This window comes from Cibotium barometz, chromosome 14 (genome assembly GCF_041138505.1).
Source record: "Cibotium barometz isolate CiBa-2024 chromosome 14, ASM4113850v1, whole genome shotgun sequence".
In the NCBI taxonomy this organism is placed as follows: Eukaryota; Viridiplantae; Streptophyta; class Polypodiopsida; order Cyatheales; family Cibotiaceae; genus Cibotium; species Cibotium barometz.
The window spans coordinates 3674839-3696110 of record NC_141059.1 but is presented as its reverse complement, the minus strand read 5'-3'; the positions used below and the strand labels follow the sequence as shown (position 1 = coordinate 3696110).

General features: G+C 45.4%; 1 protein-coding gene and 1 pseudogene across 7 annotated transcripts in view; both read left to right on the top strand.

The window, feature by feature from the left end:
* Positions 1 to 21272, top strand: part of LOC147631567 (armadillo repeat-containing protein LFR-like) — a 151730-nt gene that overhangs the window by 108488 nt on the left and 21970 nt on the right. For 4 of the 7 annotated variants that reach the window (XM_086808086.1, XM_086808084.1, XM_086808087.1 and 1 more), the window contains exon 4: positions 16617 to 16759. In XM_086808086.1, coding sequence (XP_086664212.1) covers positions 16617 to 16759 — 143 coding nt within the window. Of the gene's footprint in view, positions 1 to 16611; positions 16760 to 21272 lie in introns of all 7 variants that reach the window. The other 3 variants (XM_086808089.1, XM_086808090.1, XM_086808088.1) reach the window with 1 other exon arrangement.
* LOC147631568 (uncharacterized) lies at positions 18440 to 21255 on the top strand (annotated as a pseudogene).

The window sequence follows — 21272 nt, the reverse complement described above, 5'->3', positions numbered from 1 at the left end:
GCAAGAAGTATGTGCCAAGCGGGCAAGACACAAGGATGTTGATAATACCACACTTCCTTTGATCACTCCATCCATCTGTGAGAATAGAACATCCATACTTCGTCCATGCGGCTCGAATCGGGTCAAGGGCTCGATCAATTCTCTCCTTCTCTTCATCAATCTTCCTCGTGCGCATAGCCGTGTAAGAGACCCCCGTCCACCCCTCACATGGGCCCACATTTGCAATCGCCGTCACCATCTTCTTCCATTGCTCCTTTTGGAGTACATTGAAGGCAAGATTGCATTCAATAATGGTGCGAGCAATCTCTATCTCCGCAAGGCGTTGCCGCTCCTTAAGGAAAGCAACCGAACCTCTCACACTACCCGTGACTTGGTGGAGAGAGGGTTGCACCCCTTCACGCTCCACCACCCTTTGCCTTTTGCCCGGTGCGGAGGCGGACCGTGCATCCGTGGAATTGGCAGTGGAGGATACACCAATGAAAGAGCCGGTGGCCGCTTCATCATGTGCCGATGGTGGTGCCGGTGGTGGTGCCGGTGCGCGTGTTGATGATGCTCGTCTACTTGAATTTGAGCCGCGGCTCATCTTCCACGAAATGTCATCGGCAATGCTTTGCGGAATCTCCTTGCATGGGGCAACTTGTCCCCCAATCTTCGAAAGGTGTTGGAGAAGCCTTGTTGTTCCACTAGTGTATGACTTGCCGCAATATCGGCATGTCCAATGATGGGAGTTGGACTTCTTGGTGTCCTTCTCCACATTGAGGCAATGCAAATCAAAAGCCTCATGCTTCTCCCGAGGCATGATGGATAAGAGAAGGGCTGAAGCGTGGAGTAGAGGAGAGAGCGTAGAGAAGATGAAGTATGGGAAGAGCTTGAGCCTTGGAGGAAGAGAACTTGGAGTAGAGGCTCAAGTGGGATGGAAGGAGCTTGGAGGAGGGTGGAGGAGAGGCTTGGAGTAGGGCTTGGTGCTTGAGGCTTGCTTGGAGTAGATGGAGGAGAGGCTTGGTCCTTGAGGCTTTTATAGAAGGACTCAAGAGAGATGAAGGCAAACAACCAAAAAAAACGGGCAGAAAACGGCTAGAAAAACGGGCAGAAAACGGGCAGATAACGGCTACTTCCAACGGGTAGAAACGGCTACTTCCAACGGGCAGAAACAGGAAAAATTCGTAGCTGATCGTACGGATACGTACGGTACCGTACGGTACGATTCGTACGTACGGACAGATCCGTACGACGTACGGAACTAAGCCTGGTAGAGACCAAGCTCGTGGAAGAGGATTCGACACACCGGAATGGAGAGGCCCACGTATGGATATTGCTGGAGAAGAAAGGTATAATGATGCAGGTATTCTTTGGAAGTTGTCACCGCAAAGATCCACATGTTGTACTGGCAAGGCTCTGAGGTAGGTGTAGCTATCTGTGCTCGAAAGGTGTGAGGTGGTGAGTCAGGTACGGGAGAAGGCACTGGAGGTGTCGCCGAGAAGGTGCCCGAGGGGGAGAGTCCTCCTGAATGTAACTAAACTCTAACTTCCTTCGTCCATAAGTTACTGCAGTAAAAGGGGATTCATTGGAAAATGGTGAGGTGTGTTGAGTGGGTGTCTTCAGCCTGTAAAAGGTAATGTTTGCTCCCGAAGAATGCTATGCCTGGAGAAGAATGAAACGCCGGGTTTCTTGAACAAGGAAATACCACATTTTTCGGATTCGAAAAATTGTGATTAATTGTTTTATTTTTGTGTTGTAGAAAATTTGGGGGAAATCTAAAATTGGGCAAAATTAGCAAAATTGAATGGGGCATTCTCTCCTTCTCTTCCATACAAACCTTGCTATGGCTGATTTTAGGGTTTATTTGCTGATTTAGGGTTTCTAATTTCTAGGGTTAGGGTTAGGTTTAGGGTTTTTTGGATGTGGGCATCCTACAGGTTGGAACTCGTTTGCTCCGATACCACTGTGAGGACTTCTCAGCCTATTAGTGATAAAAAGAAATGATTGCAAGACTTAACATTGAAAAGTAAGATGCTTATAGAGCGGAAAGCTGTGTTGTTTGCATTGAGACACAAGGCCTTGTTAAATAGGGCTTGAAGAGGTACAAATGAAGAGGCACATCCCTGATGAAAGGGTGTGACTCTTGAATGAATAGTAATGTCCTTTGGATGTAGAGATGTGTCCTTTGATCAATAGATGTGTCCCTTTGAAGAGACGTGTCTTGTGGTGATGGCCCATGTGATAGGGTGTGACCCTTCATTGGTGTCCTTTCAATGATTAAGAGTAATTAAGAGAGATTAAGTCATAATCGTGACAAGCCTACAAAAAGGCATTGTACTTGGTGATTAACACATCAATCAAACCTAGAGCATTGAGTTGTGCAAATACTCTCTTACTGATTTGTTCTCTCTCTTCTCTCTCCCTTGGCTCAGCATTTTCCACAAGCCTTGCCAACAGTCTTATACATCATCTTGATCTAAAAAAAGTTTGCAAAGGAGGTATGGGAAAAAATGAAAAGCTTATTTGAGAATAAAATTGTGAACTCAAAAGTATTCTTAAAGCAAAATTTCTTTGATTTAAAGATGAATGAAAGTGATGACCTCGGTGAGCATTTAGGCAATATTGGATCTGTCACCCAACAACTCTCCAGTCGATGGGGTGGTGGTTGAAGATGATGACAAAATTGCCACGCTCCTCAAGAGCATACTAAAGGTATCACTTTTTTCCCAAATCTTAACTGTTCTTTGGTTAGCCAAAGATGTTGGGTTTTATGCTGTGTATGCACCCAGAGGAGTGCTAGTGATCATCAGTAGATTACTGGGGCACTTTTCACTTCAGTTAGTGGAGGTTTTTTCCCCAGTTTTAGCTTAGTTTCACTTATAATAGTTTATAAGTGATTTGGTCCACTTGGCACACTTTATGGCCGGACCATGTGAACACATCTTTTAGGTCACTTCATTATGTGGCTATTGTACTTCACTTTATCACTACTATATACAAGAGAGTAGTCGTGTTCCTTCCTCTGTCTCTCACGTTTCTGTTTGAAGTATCTCCAAACCCTAACCCTAACTGCTAAGAACCTTCATTTGGTATCAGAGCTAAGTTGGACTGCCCTGCCCGTACTGCTTCACGCCATCAGTGTCCGTACAGACAGCCGCCTTCAGTCGTACATTCAGTACGGGCGCCTGTCATGTTCCGTACTCTGCTCCGTACTCTGTCCGTACTGGTCCCCGCACTCAGCTGTACAGTCAGTTGTTCGTACAGTCAAGTTCGCCAAGCTTAAAGTACAGGTCTTCGCTTGTTTTGTACTGTACCCGTCAGTTGCAGGTACAGTCGCTCTTCTCCGTACAGGCGACCTACACTTGTCGTGTACCTGCTGCTGCTGGCCCAGCTCCGTACAGTACTAGTTGACTGCATACAGTACCTGTTTCCGTACTGTACCTGTTTCCGTACTGTACATGTTACGTGTACCTGCAGCTCTATACATCCACCGTACAGTCGACAAAACCTGCTCCGTACAACAGTTCAGTACCTGCTGCACACACCTGCAGCTGACCAGTTGACAGCAGTTTCCGTACTGCATCTGTTGCGTGTACGTGTTCCGTACAGTTGCCGTACAGTCGACTGTACCTGCTCCGTACAGCAGACCAAAACCTGCTGCGCCTGCTTCGAACTGTTGTTTACCTACAGTCAACTTGTACCTGCAAAAATCATAGTTGTGGTAAGCTTTACAAGTTTTGAAATTTGGGCATTTTTCTCTGTGAAAATTTTCTGGCAGATACAGGCAGATTTTCTTGCAAAGAAATCTCTACAGGTTTTTTGCAAGGTTTTGGGTGCAGTAATTTTGGGCATTTTGGCACTGTGTAAGCCATTTTTGCTGCTCTACTCAGTCAGTGGTGCATTGTTTTGCACATTCAGAGGATTGAGAGTGCAAGCATATTTGGGTTAGCTGTATTCAGAGGAGTACAATTGCTTTCAGGGTTGTTGCTATTGGGTTTTTTGATACACAGGTACAACATTGTGCATTGGCATAATGGCAAATCAACAGCAGAGTGATGTAGTCACGTATTTGTCTAAGGAAGACAAGTTGGACGGCATGAACTACTCCTTGTGGAGTTTTATGCTGAGAAATGTGCTCGTGGCAAAAGGTCTTTGGGATTTTGTTAGTGGTGATGAACCACGTCCAGGTCCATTGGCTCCAGAGACTCCTCCCCAAGGGGGTGCTCGTGGACGAGGACAACAGGTACAGGCACCAGGTCAGCCATTGCTTGTTCAAAGAACAAATGCTCAGAAGACATGGGATGCCAGAGATGCACAAGCCTTGTCACTCATTGCATTGTCAGTACAGAGGTCTATTATACCTCATATTCGTTCAGCTGGCTCTTCACGGAATGCATGGGTGACTTTGGAGGAGATGTATGCTGCTCGTAATGAGGCTCGGATCTCGTTTTTGAAAAGAGAGCTGGAAAGTCAGAAAATGCATGAAGGAGATGATATGTCTAGCCACTTGAACAAGCTGCAGGATTTGAGAGAGCAACTCATCAATGTGGATGAGATTATTCCTGAGACACAGCTTGTGTCCACCATCTTGAACTCTTTGCCAAGATCTTACTTGGCTTTTCATACCTCTTTGAACCTCAACATAAGGAATGCTGTTGAACCCCTTAAGTATGAGGAACTTGTTGCTCTCTTGCTACAAGAAGAGCAAATCAGGAAGAATATGAATATGAACACAAGTGCTGAACAAGCATTTACTACAGGTCAAAAAGGGAAAGGCAAATCTCAGCCAAAGAGTTCAAATCAGAATTCAGGTGATGGTGGTTCATCTCAGGAAACCAAGAAAGGTGATGGACAGCCCAAGAAGAAGGGCAAATGCCATTACTGTAAGAAGCCAGGTCACTACATCACAGAGTGTAGAAAGAGGATTGCCAAAGAGAAGGCAAAGGAATCTGGGATGTCTGTAAATGATGCCTCTAAAGCTCCTCCGGAGACTGCTTCTTTTGTTGAGGGCAGGGATTACTGTTTCTACACATGCAGCTATGATGCCTCTTGGTCTTCACAGGCACTCAGTATGACAGAGCATGCATGTACTTGGTATTTTGATAGTGGTGCTTCAAAGCATATCACATCTCGCAGGGATTTGTTTTGTCATGTAGGCCCTGCCCCTGTTGGCAAAACTGTTCAGTGTGCCAATAATGCTTCATATCGAGTTCGTGGCATTGGGGAGATTCAGCTCACAGCCATTGATGGCTCTATTCTTCGCCTTACAGATGCCTTATATGTACCGGGGATAAAGAAGAATTTGTTGTCCATTTCCTCTTTAGCACACTGTGGTATGCAAGTCCACTTTGATAATGACAAATGCATGGTCAAAGACAAAGCTAATGCTTTGACCTTGATGCTTACTGGTACATTATGTCATGGACTTTATCAGTTGGATGCATTTCAGCCAGTGGATCAGTCTGCTTATAATGCATTCACTCTTACTCCAGCTATGGTTGATGCGGAGTTATGGCATGCTCGCATGGGGCATGTAAATTTTGGTAGTCTTATGCTTATGCAGCGACATAACATGTTCACAGACCTACCTCTTATAGAGAAGCCTCCAGATCACATATGTGAAGGATGTATTTTGGGAAAAATGCATCGGTTTTCCTTCCCACGTGATCAGGCTCTACGAGCAACTGCAAAGTTGCAGCTTATACACAGTGATCTTTGTGGTCCCATGCAGACGAAGTCATTAGGAGGTTGCTTCTATTTTGCTACATTTATTGATGACTTCTCTCGTATATGCTGGGTCTAACCGTTGACACAGAAATCACAGGTATATGATGCATTTTTGGCCTTTGTAGCACTTGCTGAAACAGAGTCAGGATTGAAGGTTAAGACTCTCCGTTCTAACCGAGGGGGGGAATATATGTCACACATGTTGAATTCCTTTCTTGAGAGTAGAGGTATCAAACATCAGTATACTACTCCTTATACTCCACAGCAGAATGGGGTTGCAGAAAGGAAGAATCGGTCACTCATGGAGATGGCCAGATGTATGTTAAAGGCAAAGAAGCTACCACATATCTTTTGGGTGGAAGCTCTCATGTGTGCTTGTCATATTTTGAATCGATGTCCCACAAAGGCATTGGTTTCCATTACTCCTTTTGAGGCTTGGCATGGCCGCAAGCCTTCGGTATCACATTTTCGTACTTTTGGGTGTCTTGCATATGCACACATACCCAAAGAGTTGAGGAGGAAGTTGGATGATAAAGCCACAAAATGCATTTTTGTTGGGTATAGCCGTGAGAGCAAGGGCTACCGGTTGTATGACCCACTATCCAGGAAGATATTCACTAGTCAGGATGTGATTTTTCATGAAAAATCAGAAATATCCATGGCTGGTTATGATGCAAATCAGGCTGAAAATGATGTGTTTGAAGGTCTACTACCTATGGAGTTTCATTCCACAGTTGGTGATCCAATCCATGAGGGTACAGGACAGCCAGCCAATCATGAAGGTGGTGCAGAAATTCAGCAGCAAATTGAGCCAGAAGTTGAGCCAAATGTGGGGCAGCAGGCACCACAGGTCAGACACATACCTAGATGGTATTTGAGGACATTACAGGACAACCATCTAGAGGGTCCTCTTGCTGGTCGTACTCGTAGGGAGACACGGACCAATGAGCATGCACACATCATGGATTTGTCTCTGGTTATGGCAGCCAGTTTACAGGATGATGATGAGCCTGATTCATTTGTGGATGCACGAGACAATGTGCATTGGAATAAAGCCATGCAGGATGAGCTTGATTCTATTAAAAGGAATCAAACATGGGATTTGGTTGATCTGCCCAAAGGCAAGAAAGCCATTGGTACTAAATGGGTCTATAAGTTGAAAAGACATGCAGATGGATCCATTGACAGGTACAAAGCCCGTCTAGTTGCAAAGGGCTATGCACAGAAGAAGGGCATTGATTATGAGGAGATATTTGCTCCTACATCCCGTATGTCGACACTTAGGTGTGTCATTGCATTGGCTGCACATCGTGGTTGGGTTGTTCACCAGTTGGACATTAAGACTGCTTTCCTACATGGGGACCTCGAGGAGGAAGTTTATGTATATCAGCCCATAGGTTTTGCAGAACATGGTCATGAAGGGAAAGTATGCAGGCTGAAAAAGGCCTTGTATGGTTTGAAACAAGCTCCACGAGCTTGGTATGCAAAGATAGATGCTTTCCTACTCACTCAAGGCTTTATGAACAGTCCATCAGAAGCCACTTTGTATGTAAAGAAAGAAGAGAAAGATCTGCTGGTCATCAGTCTTTATGTAGATGATCTTTTGCTCATGGGATCAAATGATGACAAAATTGGAGCTTTTAAAGAGATACTGCAACAGACATTTGACATGTCTGATTTGGGGCTCGTACACTACTATTTGGGCATACAGTTTGTGCAGGATAACAGAGGCATTGGGTTGTTGTAATCTCGCTATTTTGCTAAACTTCTGGAGAAGTTTAAATTTCAGGATTGCAAGCCTATTAGCACTCCTATGGAGCCTGGGATGAAACTGTCACTACAAGATGACAGTATTTCTTTTGATGCCACTACATATGCTCAGGCTGTTGGGTGCCTTATTTACTTGTGTACTACACGGCCAGATATTCAGTATGTCGTATCTCAGTTGAGCAGATTTATGCACAGCCCGCGATTGTCACATTGGCAAGCTGTGAAGCGTGTATTTCGGTATTTGCAGGGTACCTTGTCTCTTGGATTGCTTTATCCTGAGGGGGGTGACATGCAGTTATATGCTTACAGCGATTCAGATTGGGCTGGTGATTTTGATACCAAACATTCCACTAGTGGAAATTGTTTCTTTCTTGGCTCTTCATGTATTTCTTGGCTAAGCAAGAAACAGACCACAGTGGCCACTTCGTCTTGTGAGGCAGAGTACAGAGCAGCCTACACTACTACCGTTGAGTGTGTCTGGCTGCGTCGTCTCATGACTGATATGGATATTTCAGTGGAGGAGCCTACACCTATCTATACTGATAGTCAGAGTGCCATTGCTATGGCCAGGAATCCTATGTTTCATGCTCGCACGAAACACATTGAGATTCACTATCATTTTGTTCGGAAGAGACTCCAGGCAGGTGATATCAGTCTGATCTACTGTCCTACAGATCAAAATGTGGCAGACATCTTCACCAAGGCATTACCACGTCCAAAATTCGAAGCATTCCGCACTGCTTTTGAATTTGTTTCCTTTTGGTGGATGATGTACAGTGATCACATATCACTCCAGGGGGGGTTTGTTGGGTTTTATGCTGTGTATGCACCCAGAGGAGTGCTAGTGATCATCAGTAGATTACTGGGGCACTTTTTACTTCAGTTAGTGGAGGTTTTTTTCCCCAATTTTAGCTTAGTTTCACTTATAATAGTTTATAAGTGATTTGGTCCTCCTGGCACACTTTATGGCCGGACCATGTGAACACATCTTTTAGGTCACTTCATTATGTGGCTATTGTACTTCACTTTATCACTACTGAATACAAGAGAGTAGTCGTGTTCCTTCCTCTGTCTCTCACGTTTCTGTTTGAAGTACCTCCAAACCCTATCCCTAACTGCTAAGAACCTTCAAAAGATACATTTTATGAAGACATAGTGACAATTCTCATCGAAAAAGACAAAAGATAAGGACGAGAGTAACAACATTGATCTTGACTGAGCTATGCTAAGCAAATGGAAAGACAAGAAAGGAAGCAAGACTAGGTGTCATTACTGCAAATGACTTGAGCACAAGGAAGCTCAATGCTTCAAGAAGATGGAATAGGAATAGGAGAAGCATCATGCACACTTGGCAGCTGAAGAAAATGAAGAAGAAGAACACTCTCCAGTTCCAGGCTTTGATGGGATTCCTTCTTGGAGTCAAATTAGTGAGGATCATATAAAGAGTTCTTTGGTGAGCTGGAGATGGCAGCCACCGCAGAGGTACATGGTTTCTCTCTTGATGAGAAAGACTATGACTGGGCTTTCTAAACATATATGTGTGGGTCAAGGGTTCTCTTCCTGGGTTGTCCCCCAAAATGAGATGTAATATATCTCTTTTGTGTTATTTTTGTGAGAGTTTTTCAATCTATGTAAAAGAGCCTTTATCATATAAAAGGTTCCATTCCCTTATCATTTCCCTCACCTCTTGCATGAGTGCAAACTGTTCCACCTGCCAAATTACAAGGATGGGGGGTATGCTGATAGGGAGCTCTTGGAGCTTGCAGCTATGGTGGTGCTCCTTTATCATTCCGTGTTGACCTGAGGTCGAGGTGTTGGCACCAGTGGTGTGCAGTCTGGAGGCCATCATTGTTGTTGTTGTTGGAGGCTTTCTTGAGCACTACTCCCCATTTGCTCTGAAGGGGGTTTTGTTGAGAATTGGAACTTCATATGTGAGAAACAGCCCTTTGTATGCGTGAACCACCTCTAGTGTGCATGTGTGTGAACAGCCTCCAAGGCTAGATATTTGTGTTTGAGTGTAGTAAGCATTGATATCATGGAATATGCCATGTTTCACTATTCCAGGGTGTATGAGTGAGTCAAAAGATAAGTCATATGCTTGTAAAAGTATTGTATTTGGTGAACATATCAATCAATCAAATGCATCATTGAGTTATGCAACATTCAGAGCCTTATCATCATTGTTGGAAATAAGTGCACACTAGGTGTACTATTTCTAGTCTAGTTTCACTTAAGTCTTTGTGTCTTGAGTCTAGTGCCATGTGGCACCTCTACATTTATCCCATAAGTCAATCTACTCAATCTTGTACTTCTCACCTATATATTGTAGGCGTCACATCAATGAAAGTATCAATCTTGTGTCTTGTCTACACTCATCTCAAGGTAACTCTTGTCATTCAATTTTGTTGTCATTTCAATTCAGTTCTTGCCTCTATTATTTCGACATGGTATCAGAGCCATGGTTTTAGGGTTTCCCCCTTTTTTTTAATCCCCTTAGCTTTCGCCATCTGCCCACTGTCTGTGCGCCATCCTCTTACTGTCTGTCGCACTGTTGTGTGCGTTGCCCGCCAATAACCAGCCTAAGTCTACATTACGCTGTTCTGCTGCTGCGTATTCCGCACATTGAGGTCTCCATCGCCATCAGCATAAGGCTCTTCATTATGGTGCGAGCCTTTTCCTTCAACTGGGCGACTCTCGAGGTCATCTCTCTAGAGGCACTCGTTCATTTGATTTCAGCTGCGTTCGTCTACCTGCTACCATGGCGTGCTCTCTTGTTTCAACGACAGCAACATCACCCTCTTCATCTTCTTCTGCGCTTCAGCTACAGCCATGCGCACCTACTACTCAGCCTCAACAACCACTTCTACGCTGCAATTCAAGCCGACCTCAGGGCGGCCTGCTCTCTGTCAACAACCTACTTTGTCTGCACCGGCCTCTCTCTGCCGCCCCTCTACAAGGCACAACTCTGCACCGAGTCTCCTTTTGCCTTCTCTTGGCCCGCACACCAGCCCTCTACAGGTTCTATGCTGCGGGTTCTATGCAGTTCGGCCTGTCCTCTAGTATTGCACATGCAGCTGCTACCCCCGCACTCTCTTCTTCATCAACATGTCTTCTCAAGTCGTGGACCTCCTGGACATTCAACTCATGCAACAACTCGTCATTTTTGGATCTCTGGTCTTCTCAACATCAGCTCGACACCTCCTTTTGTGAAGGTAAACTCCAATGCTGATTTTGGACCTGATTTGCAACATCTGTGCAAAAGGCATTCTCCCCTTTGTTATTTCACATTTCCTCTTCATCTTCACATGTGGGTTAGCTGTCCACTGGACCAGCCAGACCTGCAGCAGCAAATTTGAAACAGAAATCAAGTGTATGTCGTGTTCTATTTTCAGTCTACTCTCTATTTCTTATTTTATTAAAAAAAAAAAGAAGAGAAAAAAAGAAAAAAAAAAGAAAGAAAGAAAAAAAAAAAAGAGAGAGAGTTCTGAATTTCATTTACTTTTCTATCTTGTACGGGACTAGACACTGCCCTTGCATTTCAGCAAGTGGTAAGACCTTCCCTTCATCTATCTGTCTCTCATGTACGGGATTAGACACTGCCAAATCTGGTAAGACCTTCCCATCTCTCTCATAATTGTCTATGCTTTCATGCTATCTACCACCATTGATCACCAATGATGTAGATCATGGGGTAATATCATGTCTTTTTGTCTACATGGACTTATCTTTGTCCCTATCCAAGAGGCACCCCTGCATTACCCACTCTAGCAGGAGGATTGCCCTTGAGGAGGGATTATCAATCAAGGTCCATCTCTCTGTCTATCTACAATCAGTCAGTCTCTTTGTCTATGTGTCTATCCTGTGTGTCTATCCTGTCACATGTCTTTGACACTCTGTCTATCAGTCTATATGCCTATCTTTTGTGGATTAGCTACCCACATTCTCTTGGCATTTTCTGTCTATGTCCCCATTTATCTTCTATCTGTCAGTCTCTCTCATGTCTATCTGAAAGTCTCTCTCTCTGTGGGACCACTCTACTGGCTGATTGTCTCTCTCTCTGTCTGTCTGTCTATGATCCACTCTTGTCCCTACCCTTGTGGACCCATATGAGGATATCACTTGAGGAGGGGTGTCTCAGGATTTTTTTTGTCTCTCATGTCTTGTCTCTCAGTCTATCAGTCTTTATGTCTATCTTCTAGTCTTGTCTTTTTTGTCTTCCTCCTAGTGTCCACTTAAGGAGGGTGTTGGAAATAAGTGCACACTAGGTGTACTATTTCTAGTCTAGTTTCACTTAAGTCTTTGTGTCTTGAGTCTAGTGCCATGTGGCACCTCTACATTTATCCCATAAGTCAATCTACTCAATCTTGTACTTCTCACCTATATATTGTAGGCGTCACATCAATGAAAGTATCAATCTTGTGTCTTGTCTACACTCATCTCAAGGTAACTCTTGTCATTCAATTTTGTTGTCATTTCAATTCAGTTCTTGCCTCTATTATTTCGACAATCATTGAGCTAGGCAGACTACTACTAGCACTACAGAGACACAGGGAGATCTTACTTCAGACACCCGCACATCATAGCGGAGGAAGACAATCTTAGTTGACTGACTTCTTCCAGAGGTTGGCACCAGTAGCCCAGCCACATACATTGGGAGTGACATCTCAGCGAGCAGAGGAGATTCGAGCTAGGCGACGACCCAGACTAGCCGGCTACCAGACACCACGGCTACACCACAGAGAGATCGCGGCCATCCGGTCTCGACACCAGCAGGAGGTCGAGGAGCAACTGGCACATTTTCGCTCTGATCGAGGACGCATGTTCCAAACATTTACGGCATCCTCAGATCGGATGTATGACATATTGTACCCAGACTATGGGATTGGATGGAGTTAGGAGTAGATAACATATCATACTTGTATCACCCCTTCAACATATAGAGATGCATTAGTAGCCCTAGTACTCCATCCACACCCTCTCGTTTGTACACCACCATGGAGTCCCCTATGGTCGTGTTGTCATACTTGTACATTTTATTCTCACTCCACATTTTTCTCTTGATGACTGGAGGAACATCATTGTACTACTTGTTTGTCTCATAGGCCAATTTTGGCCTTTTGCAGACGTTAATATATCTTTCTTTCTTTTTCTCTCTCTCTCATTTCTTCCAGAGATCTATCCCAGTGCCTATCCTGACACAAGAGGGGGTTACACTTCAGCTCGTTGTGGACCTCCGAGCTAGACGGAGACCGAGAGCACCAGGCTACCAGACTCCCAGACTACATCAGAGGGAGATCACAGAGATACGGGCTCGACATCAGCACCATATCCGGGAGCGGCTAGCTCACTTACACTCACACCCGGAGATCATGCTCCGAGGTATTTTTGCCTGGCCATCGCCTATGTATCACATATTACACCCCCATTATGGTACTAGTTGGAGCTAGACAGATCTGCATTGCATTCTTGTATACCCTGCGCATATAAGTTGCATACTGAGCTTCTAGCAGTAGTGCTCCATCCATCACACCCCCCACTAGCTCAGTACTTTCATAGTTTATTTCATGTTCATTTTGTCCTTTTTTTTTCTTCTGGACATCCAGAAGTCATTGACAGTTGTACATTGATTTGTCTCATAGGTCGAGTTCGGCCTCTAGTAGACGTTAATACAGCTTTCTTTCTTTCTTTCTTTCTTTCTTTCATGAGATTATTCGAGCAGAGCTGGCGGCTGCCCCTCTGGTGATTGAGGCTCTTACGAGATCAGTCTCCTACATACATGGCTTGTGGGATCTCCCCCGAGACAGATATGCACGCCTCGCCCTTGAGTCCTCCCGACAGTTAGCTTTACAGGGAGACACGGCTTGTTGGTATGGATAGATCATGACATCTTGGTTCCAGGCACATGGTTTTAGCATGGACAGATTGCCTCCCTTCCAGTATTCTCTTGATGCACCCTCTCTCACCCTCACACGGACAGAGATTACCACACTCATCCGTCAGGATTTAGTTCAGCTGGACATTAGGAGGACATGGATACAGCCGACTGAGGAGCTGGGCACGAAGATGGCTTTCTACAGAGAGCATTTTCTTCAGCTCACAGCAGATGGTTTTGTGATCAGACCCAGTTACATGGATGTACACTTGTCTCATGCAGTACGATGTGCTATTGGTCAGATTCGCACATCCTCACACCAGCTTGAGATTGAGATTGGCCGATATAGAGGTATACCAGCTGAGGCTAGGATATGCGGAGTATGCCATGGGGAGCCAGAGACAGAGCTGCATTATATATGCCATTGTACTGCATACTATGAGATACGTGGTCGTTTCCACTGTTTATTCAGAGAGGGTTTTGGACCACTTTCCAGAGTCATGGGGTACCAGGACCAGAGGTGTTTGGGATTGTTCTTGCTTGAGCTGCGGAGATATAGAGAGAGCCTGCTTAGGCGCACAGAGAGCCAGACTCAGAGGCACATTACAGACTTCTTTAGTCCAGCCATCACTGCGCCAGATGGACCACAGCAACAGCAGGACATGGATACCGCCCACACCAGCGGTACACTGATTGATCGTGCGATTGAGCTTGGGTGGTCCAGACGCCCACGACTACGGAGGAGGGCATCCCAGCATAGACGGAGGTTGCAGCGGCGGATTCGGATTATTCTTGCGAGACATGCGGGACACCCAGTCAGGGTGCTGACCACAGAGGATATTGAGGAGATCTGCCAGCGTCCGATGCGGCACATATTATGAGATGGAGGCACCTCCATAGTGCACCCCCCGTCCCACATGATATTGTATCCCCTCACTGCACTCCACTCACCTCCATAGCGTAACCCCCCCCCCCCCCCCCCCCCCCCTCACTATATTCACACCCTATAAGGGTTTCTATTTACCTTCCAGTTCCAGTTTCATTTTCTAGGTGCGAGTAGTATCACCTTTATTTTTCATTTTTTGGTTTTTTTATCCAGACATTGTATCAGATCCACCATGATGTAACTTTTTGGTCTCATAGGTCATTATGGCCTTTTGAAGACGTTAATATAACATTACATTTCATTTCATTTCTCTCTCTCTCATCTACTCTAAGGGAGACCTCTCGGCCATACTCATTAGCCCCATGCTTGATATTTTGGAGAGTGGTATACCATCTACTTGGAGCCAATGTTGCTCTCACGTTTCTACGTTCTTAGTATTCCATGATGAGTTTCCATGGACAGTTTTGTATCACACCAGTGAGAGCTATGCTATGTTTATGTTTTCTTTCTGTTTTATTTTCCATTCCATGATAAGATATGCCATGGACATTATTGTATCACTTTGGTCTCAGAGGCCCATTGGGTCTTTAGTAGACACTTAATATATCGTTTCTTCTTTCTTTCTGTTGCACAATGGCTGTTTTTCATCCACCCTAGCTTGTTCAAGAGCACTTGGGGATAAGATAGATAGTAATCCTTTCTTAAAATTTTACATGATGGATCTTCTTGCCTCTTGCTAGAGGCTTATAGCCTTGCTGTTCCCAATTCTTCCCTTGCACAGTGGTCCCCTTTAGAGTGTACACCCTTTGGGTGGTACAAGAGTAGATTCTCTTTAAAGGTGAATTTTGGATTCATCTAGGTATATACATACATACATACATATGTATGTATGTATGTATGTATATATACATATATATATATATATATGTGTGTATGTATGTATGTATGTATGTATATATGTATGTATGTATATATACATATATATATATGTGTGTGTGTGTGTGTGAGAGTCAAAAGGTAAGGCATATGCCTGTAAAAGTATTGTATTTGGTGAACATATCAATCAATCAAATGCATCATTGAGTCATGCAACATTCAGAGCCTTATCATCTCTTTCTAACCTTTTTGGTCTCATAGGTCATTTTGGCCTTTTGAGGACGTTAATATATCATTTCATCTCTCTCTCTCTCTCTCTCCGTCCCACATGATATTGTACCCCTCCGTCCCACATGATATTGTATCCCCTCACTATATTCCACTCACCTCCATAGCGTACCCCCCCCCTCACTATATTCACACCCTATAAGGGTTTCTGTTTACCTTCCATTTCCAGTTTCATTTTCTAGGTGCCTGTAGTATCATCTTTATTTTTCATTTTCTGGGTTTTTTTTTTATCCAGACATTGTATCAGATCCACCATGATGTAACTTTTGGTCTCATAGGTCATTATGGCCTTTTGAAGACGTTAATATAACATTTCATTTTCATTTCATTTCTCTCTCTCTCTCTCTCTCTCATCTACTCTGAGGGAGACCTCTCGGCCATACTCATTAGCCCCATGCTTGATATTTTGGAGAGTGGTATACCATCTACTTGGAGCTGATGTTGTTCTCATGTTTCTATGTTCTTAGTATTCCATGATGAGTTTCCATGGACAGTTTTGTATCACACCAGTGAGAGCTATGTTTATGTTTTCATTGGGTCTTTAGTAGACGCTTAATATATCTTTCTTTCTTTCTTTCTGCACACTCTCGCACAATGGCTGTCTTTCATCCACCCTAGCTTGTTCAAGAGCACTTGGGGATAAGATAGATGGTAATCCTTTCTTAAAATTTTGCATGATGGATCTTCTTGCCTCTTGCTAGAGGCTTTTAGCCTTGCTGTTCCTAATTCTTCCCTTGCACAGTGGTCCCCTTTAGAGTGTACACCCTTTGGGTGGTACAAGAGTAGATTCTCTTCAAAGGTGAATTTGGGCATGTTCTTGGATTCATCTAGGTATATATATATATGTGTGTGTGTGTGTGTGTGTGTGTGTGTGTGTGTGTGTGTGTGTGCACCCTTTGGGTGGTACAAGAGTAGATTCTCTCTAGAGCGTCAGGGCCCACTCCTCGTGTAATTAGCAATAAAAGATGAAAGGAATGCAAGAAAAAGCAGGTGAGAGAGAGTTAGGCAGACACCACATAGGGACCTGAAATAGGCTGGACCCACCATCCAAACCCACCCCCCTTCCTTACTTTTTCTCAACGAACAAAAAACCAAAAATCAAATAGGCTGGACAAAATTAGTCACTTCAGAAGTCCTTGAAGAGCTGGAATCGTTTAGAAGTAAACTATGTATATTTTTCTAGAGTTGACTTACTGCCATGGCTTTTGTCCAGTGAAGGTTGATGATTGGCGCAATATTTCAAATCCAAGGGAATCTGGAAAGCTTTTCAAGTCTCGTCTATCTGGAGTGAATTGTGTCTTCTCTGGATTTGGCTCTGAGTATGAAACTGCGAGTCCAAATGATCCACTTGTACGCCTGAGGTAAGGCAGTGATTGTACCCCTCAGCTTTGCTTTCATATTTGGTGTAAATGGTTTCAATCTTACTTGTCAGCTGTGTTTCCATTCTTGTGGGAATCATTTATCTTTCCCTCTGGATTTATATGCACTTCAGGATTTTCATATTCACATTAACAATTACAAGCAATAATTTGCGTAACTAAGCAATAACTTCCATAAGAAAGTCAAACTGTAAACTACTCCAGGGACCAGAATTAGGGCAACCCCCCCTCCCCTCCTCTCCTCCCTCAAAAAAAAGAAAAAGAAACCCTCCTGTCCACTCTTGTATATGAAACATCACTTGGCAAGGACACACCATGTAGTACCAACTCCGTAGAAATAGAGTAAATTAGTGCCTTGGTGCTTGGACGTTGCATATTGGTGCTTGACTACCATTGGGTTTAATCTTAAAAAATAAAAAGCACATATTTGCAAGGCACATTAAATGGCCTGCAATGTCCAAGGTAGAACAAAAAAGCACAAGGATGCTGCTTTTTGGTTTGTGTGGGTGTGGGTGTGGGTGTGCAGTGGGGGTGGGGGTTTCTCAGAAATCCACAACAAAGCATTATCCATAGTAACGCAGAGTGGTAGAGTGAAAGGCTCTCCGATTGATGGAGGTTTGTATAGGCTCCTTGAGGGTCAAGACTGAGAGGCGAGTGTAGCTTGAGGACGAGTAGTCCAAAGGACAGCAACTAAACAAGTGGCATACCTTGCACTTTACTGCTCATCACCAGCCAGTGCATGCCGATAATGTCGGGGGCGAGAGGCGGTGTCCGGGAAGTGCTGCCACAAAGCTAGGGTTTCAGTGGAGTGTGGCATGGGGGACCAAGTGGGTGATTGGCGGAGGAGAGTGGGCTAGAAGGCTTCAGCGGGCAGAGCAATCGCTCCAGGTTTTTAGTGCAGCTTCAGGAGCATTGATCAATTGGCGCAAGACAGTGGCCTTTTGGATCAGTAGCGCTCCCACTCCGGCATGGAGCCCAGACCCGGGTTTTAGATGGATTCCTCCTGGCACAGCAGTGCGATATTTGGGATGCCAAATTGGACTAGATTTGTCACTTGAGCAGCAGATTGCCCCGCTTCTTCTGAGCATTTGAAAGAAGCTTTTGTATTGGAGTACAGCTCGGCTATCCTTGGCTGGGAGGGTGGTGGTGGCAAATCAGGTGCTTTTAGCAACCATGTGGTACATTACGTCTTGCTGGATCTTCTCGAGCTCTTGTATCAGCCAGGTACAGAGGCTGATCAGGAACTTTCTTTGGTCTGGGCGGGATGGCCAGCCAGCCCGGGCAAAGGTTGCTTGGGCAGTTATTACACTTCCGATGGCCCAGGGAGGCTTGGGCATTATAGATCCAGTTGATCAGAGTAGAGCCTTATTGGGGAAGCCTATTGTTCGGGGGCTGCTTCTAGGCGCTAAGCCTTGGAAAGAGCTTCTTTTGCAGCGGCTGCAGACTCAGGCTCCCCCAACAGGGGGCACTTGGGCACCAGAGATACGATGGATCTTCATAGAGATGAGGAGGACAGGCCTCAGCAGAGGATGGGAGGACAGATTTGCCTTGAGCATCCTGAGAGCTTGGGAGTTGCTGAGACCAGGGCTCTCTCAGAGACCTCCTTCTTGTGATGAGCAGCGGGCCAGACAGCCGCTCATCTGGAGCCCAGCGCAGGGTCATATGCTGGGTTCTCGGCCTCGTCTAGCCTGGGGACCATTGGCGGCAGGCCCAGCACGTAGTTTTGGAGACTAGCAAGCCTTCTGCAGTCTCCCAGAGGAGATCCAGGTGGAGAGGCTGAGTCACTTCAGAGGGGGGTTGATTATGAGGGATGACATTAAGGAGGCACTCACAGAGGAGTGGTTCACGCCTCTCGAGCCCGTGGCCCCACGGTGGATGGGAGCCTTTACACAGTTGGAGATCCTTATTGCTGTCAGAGCTTGCACTGAGGATGGCAGATGCCTCTACTATGAGATCCAGGATGAGGGCAGACTTCAGAGAGTGGAGGTGGAGTCGCCTTTGGTTGCAGAGTGCATCTTTCAGAGGATACGGGTAGTGGCCGCCGCTTCTCGGAAGTGGCATATTGACCCAGACCCTGCAGATGTGGACTCTGATTGGCGCATATGGGCATATGCAGCGTGCCCCTTGGCCCGGCTCCAGTGGGACCCTGGCGAGTATGAGTGGCATGATCCTTATGCATCCCTTGAGGCCACAGAGATCACCTTTTTTCAGTATACTGTTCGGTTGGGGCGACATATTTTGACGGCGAGGAGGATGGTCTCTCCAGCTGCATCTGGGCACTGGCGGCTAACAAGGACTCTCACAAGGGTTCCTAGAGGATTTCTGGACGAGGCTTTGGGCTAGTCGACAGGCACGCAGGATCTCGACTTTCCAGTGGGGCTGGTCGCCCACAGGGGCTCTGCAGTTGGCACCTGGCTTGTCTACAACGGTCTTCCGGCAGCCTGCGTCCGATGCGGCCACCCTATGGCGACACAGAGACATTGCCTATGGGACTGCCCTCAAGCGCAGCAAATTTGGCTGCGGATGCTGCACATTCTGGCCCCCCTCTCTCCAGAGGGTATGTATACGTGGGGTGCCGTTGCTTGGTCGACTTCGTCAGGGCCTGCTATGGGCTATGAGACGGAGCAGGACAGCCAGGCCATCAGATTCATTAGGGGCCAGCCTCGCCTTGTTCCTTCACCGGATTTCTCGTCCGCCGGCTGGACACAGGAGAGGGATCTACGAAGGGAGCTCCTGAGCAGCCTCACCATCTGTTTCACCTGGAGGGCCCGGTGTTTCAGGGCCTTTGAGGGGAGACTGGAGCCACCAGCAGAGACTGTTCGGGGGATTTGGCAGGAGTTGATCCACACCCTGCGAGGACAGTATGACCGCATCTGGGGCGACTCGGATGAGGCGATCTTGCGGCCCCAGGCCTTTCACACCACTTGGCGCAGCGGCCCCTTCTATACCCTACACGCGGGGTCCCCCCGTTGGCACTACAGGCCACCTGTTTGGCTTTTCCCCCCTCCTATTGTATGATATAGCCTCTCAGTTCTTTGTGCTGATACTTGTACTTTTCAGCACCTAGGGAGAGTCTCCCTGGCTGCCTTGCTTTGTTCTCTGCTCTGTTTTCTTATGAGCAGAGAGGATCTTTTGTAGCCCTACGGGCGTTTTTATATAACTAATGAAAGGATCTTTTCTCGGAAAAAAAAAGAGTGGGCTAGAAGGTTAATACATGGGCGCATGGGTATAAATATACGTTGGGTGGAACTTTAAGGGTATTCCATTCTAACTTATGACCAAGAGTTCTTAACGAAGCAAGAGAGTTACATGTAGCTGGTTTCCTTTCTGAGACAATCTTCTCCAAAGCACTCTGTGTGTATGACCGTGGACTGATGGGCTAGACAGGAGGCAGGCGAGGGGATTAGTGCCTGATTTGAGCTGTCTGTCTAAGCCCCTGCAGATGCAGTTCATACAATTTTTACAGCATTGTGGCCCTGTCCATATCATGCCATAGGTACAAGAGCTCCAGACAGAAACATCAGAGTTCTTTGATCAGCATGTGTGAGAGGGTAGGCAAGCTTAGCATCTTCGCAGGAGCTGATAGGACTGATGCTTTTGGGTTCTTTACCTGAATGAAGTCCAGTAAAATCCTTCATTACTTGCCAAGCCAGTCAATAAAGCAGTAATTAAAGCAATTTACTTCACCCTTTTTTTTTTTGGGGCATGCATGTATATCCAATTAACCATACACATTGCAAACAGTAGTTTCATGCACTCAGCTGGGCTTGGTTAAGTAGAGGAGTTCAGAGACTTGATGCTCATAAAGAGCACTTTGTTTTAATCTTTGATGCACCATACCGCCATGCCTTGCATCTCCGGAGGTTTGACAAAAACTCAGTACGAAGGGCTTTGTGTGAATATATGCTCTTATGTGTGTGTGTGTGTGTGTGTGTGGAGTGCGTGTGTGAGAGCATATGTTGATACAGAGTTCTACACCCACTATTGGGCACTGATGACGTTAGTGGGGATGTCGTAGTATCTAGTCCATACTATGCATAATGGAGTTGATAGTCATATAGTCTTGTGGGTTGACTACCATGAGTATATAACATGCACGTTCCTAAAAGGTGAATTTTGGCATGTTCTTGGATTCATCTAGGTATACACCATACGGCCATAAGTCATGCTCGAGTGGTGTTATGCCTACATTCTAGACATTCTTCTAGGTGGCAGCTTGTTGTCCCCTCAGTCAACATTTTCTTCTATGGGAATCCTATGCAGCTCAAAATCACCCCTTTGAGCTGCTCCCCTGCTCTGTCACTACTTTTTTAGAAGGTTAGTGGTCTGGATTATCCCAATTATTCTCTTGTTTTCTCTTTAAAGACCCTAGATTGTTATTTTGCTGTGTATTTCTTACATCATTGCAGACTGATGATTTGTTTGTAACATTGTGGTCTGCACAAACAGTTACTACTGGCATCATGATGGAATGTTAAATTATTTATTGTGTTTT